This window comes from Antrostomus carolinensis, unplaced genomic scaffold (genome assembly GCF_000700745.2).
Source record: "Antrostomus carolinensis isolate BGI_N321 unplaced genomic scaffold, ASM70074v2 scaffold26611, whole genome shotgun sequence".
In the NCBI taxonomy this organism is placed as follows: domain Eukaryota; kingdom Metazoa; phylum Chordata; class Aves; order Caprimulgiformes; family Caprimulgidae; genus Antrostomus; species Antrostomus carolinensis.
Genome location: NW_010296634.1, coordinates 4,706 through 5,118, shown reverse-complemented (window position 1 = coordinate 5,118; position 413 = coordinate 4,706). Strand labels below are relative to the sequence as shown.

Genomic DNA, 413 nt, shown 5'->3' with positions numbered 1-413 from the left:
GGTCCTGCCATACTGAGGGCTCAACTGTGCCTTGGCACACAGGGGACATCAGACCTGTGGCACCCAAGGGACCTCTTGTCACACAAGCTAAGGGACCCAGTGCAGGCAGGGCTGCTCCCCCAGGTTCAGGGGACACCCAGGTTTGGCTGTGCTCACCTGAAAGCTGTGAGCTCCACCTTCTCATGGTCACTGGTCACCAGCTCGGGGATGAGGGACAGGTGGGAGATCTGTGTGGCCGCCCAGCCGAATTGGAAGATGATGATGAAGGGGAGGTAGTAGATGAAGGCTGCCCACTGTGGCGTGTTCTCCTTGCAACCCAGGCAGGGGTTGAAGATGAAGGGGAAGGACACAAGGACACAGGTGGTGCCTGGGAAGAGAGCGGAACCATGACAGGCTGCAAGCTCTGTTTTACT

General features: G+C 58.4%; 1 protein-coding gene across 1 annotated transcript in view; it reads right to left on the bottom strand.

Annotated features, from left to right (window-relative positions):
- Positions 1-413, bottom strand: part of MFSD12 (major facilitator superfamily domain containing 12) — a 6,203-nt gene that overhangs the window by 4,393 nt on the left and 1,397 nt on the right. The window contains 1 exon segment of the mRNA XM_029087556.1: positions 157-367. Coding sequence (XP_028943389.1) covers positions 157-367 — 211 coding nt within the window.